This window comes from Asterias rubens, chromosome 2, assembly GCF_902459465.1.
Source record: "Asterias rubens chromosome 2, eAstRub1.3, whole genome shotgun sequence".
Taxonomy (NCBI): Eukaryota; Metazoa; Echinodermata; class Asteroidea; order Forcipulatida; family Asteriidae; genus Asterias; species Asterias rubens.
In genome coordinates, this window is record NC_047063.1 from 7,232,705 (window position 1) to 7,234,284 (window position 1,580).

Here is a 1,580-nt window from a genome sequence, read left to right on the forward strand (position 1 = left end):
TCATAACGTCACAATTATGCTCACAGTACATTGACTAAAAAGTACGACACTTTGTCACTTGTATGCTCACTTTTTATGTCACGTTTATGCTCGACATGGGGTACTATACCCTTTACGATGTCACTCTTATGCTCGACTTGTTACGACATTGGCTTATAGTTCGAAACATGAAATCAAAGTTATGCTCACTTTATGATGTCGTTATGAAGCTCGACAAAAGTAGATACATCATAAAGTCACCATCATGCTCGACATCACATTTACTACAAGTTACAAGAAAGTCCATGCACGATGTCACTTTATGCTCGACAGAATCTTTCACGGGTCGACACAAGAAGTCCTGATGGTTTAGGTATATCCCCGAACCTACATCCTAAGATACATCGAATGACAACATTGAACCGTGGATGGTTCACAGTGTACACTATTGGATTGACACAGCTGTTAAATGTAAACAACACCGACAGAAACAGCAATGTTCTCGCGTTAGAGGTCACTAGAAGAGCAACTGAATATGGGGAGAAACACACAACGAATAAACAGGTCACTATGAAGAGATTTTTAGTGATCTGAAGTTGTTGTCTGTTCGCGCGTTTCTTGAAACGCGCAGTGACTTGTTCTTGCATCTCATCGTCTGCTTGAAAGTCAGTCATCTCATGTGATGACCTAAATGACTCTTCTCTGTGCTTGAAATGACGCTTGACGTGTATGAATACTAGAGAGTAACTGATAGTTAGTATCAGAAGTGGGATAGGATAAAAACAGAACACCTGGATCAAATGGTACTCCATGAATCGTAGGTGTGTGTCAATATCACTGCATGTGTTATCCTGCTCGTCGTACCCCAAAGCACCGATCCCGAAGGCGAGTGGAACCAGCATAGCTGCCAGAGGGATAACCCACGTACCAGCCACCATGATGACAATCTTCTTGGTGGTAAACAGCCACTCGTGTGCTTTCACTGGTCCTTTAATCACAAATAGGCGGTTGAGAGCGATGCATGCGAGATTGTACAAGCTTGACCCGACGCTGGTAAAGGCCATGAGCGCTAGAAGGAAGCAAAGAGTTTCTGAGCGCCACCCGTCCCTAGAGAGTAAAGGTACCACTGAGCTAAACGGAAGAAGCAGACAATAACATAAGTCTGCCACAGCTAGACTCACTACAAACACGTTAGGAATAGTCTGTAAATCCTTAGACAGGGCAACAGCCAAGATGACGATGCTATTTCCAACTGTGCCTAGAACGAAGATAATCAGAAGCAATATTGCAACGCCTACCCTTTCGCTGTACGTGAATGGTAATGCGTCCATAATATCCACACTGGTAACATTTTCCATGTTTGCTCCTCACCAATCGAGTTACAACATACCGATCTGCGAGTCAGACGAGACTCAGTAGACTCCGGCTTACACGTTCAAGACGTTCAAATCACACCGGGTGTTAGTTCGCACACACTCTAAGACATATGCAACTTTCTGCACAACCGACCGCATCGTTTTCGTCACCAGGTTTAAAACAACAAGGGGAGAAAATGTCAAGATTCTCTGTTGATGCTTTGACGCTCTCCAAAATACAAAGTG

General features: G+C 43.7%; 1 protein-coding gene across 1 annotated transcript; it reads right to left on the minus strand.

Moving 5' to 3' along the window:
• Positions 1 to 299: 299 nt before the first annotated feature.
• Positions 300 to 1,337, minus strand: LOC117302396 (probable G-protein coupled receptor No18). The gene has a single exon (XM_033786333.1). It carries the CDS (start codon positions 1,335 to 1,337, stop codon positions 300 to 302), a length of 1,038 nt encoding a protein of 345 aa, XP_033642224.1.
• Positions 1,338 to 1,580: the final 243 nt, after the last annotated feature.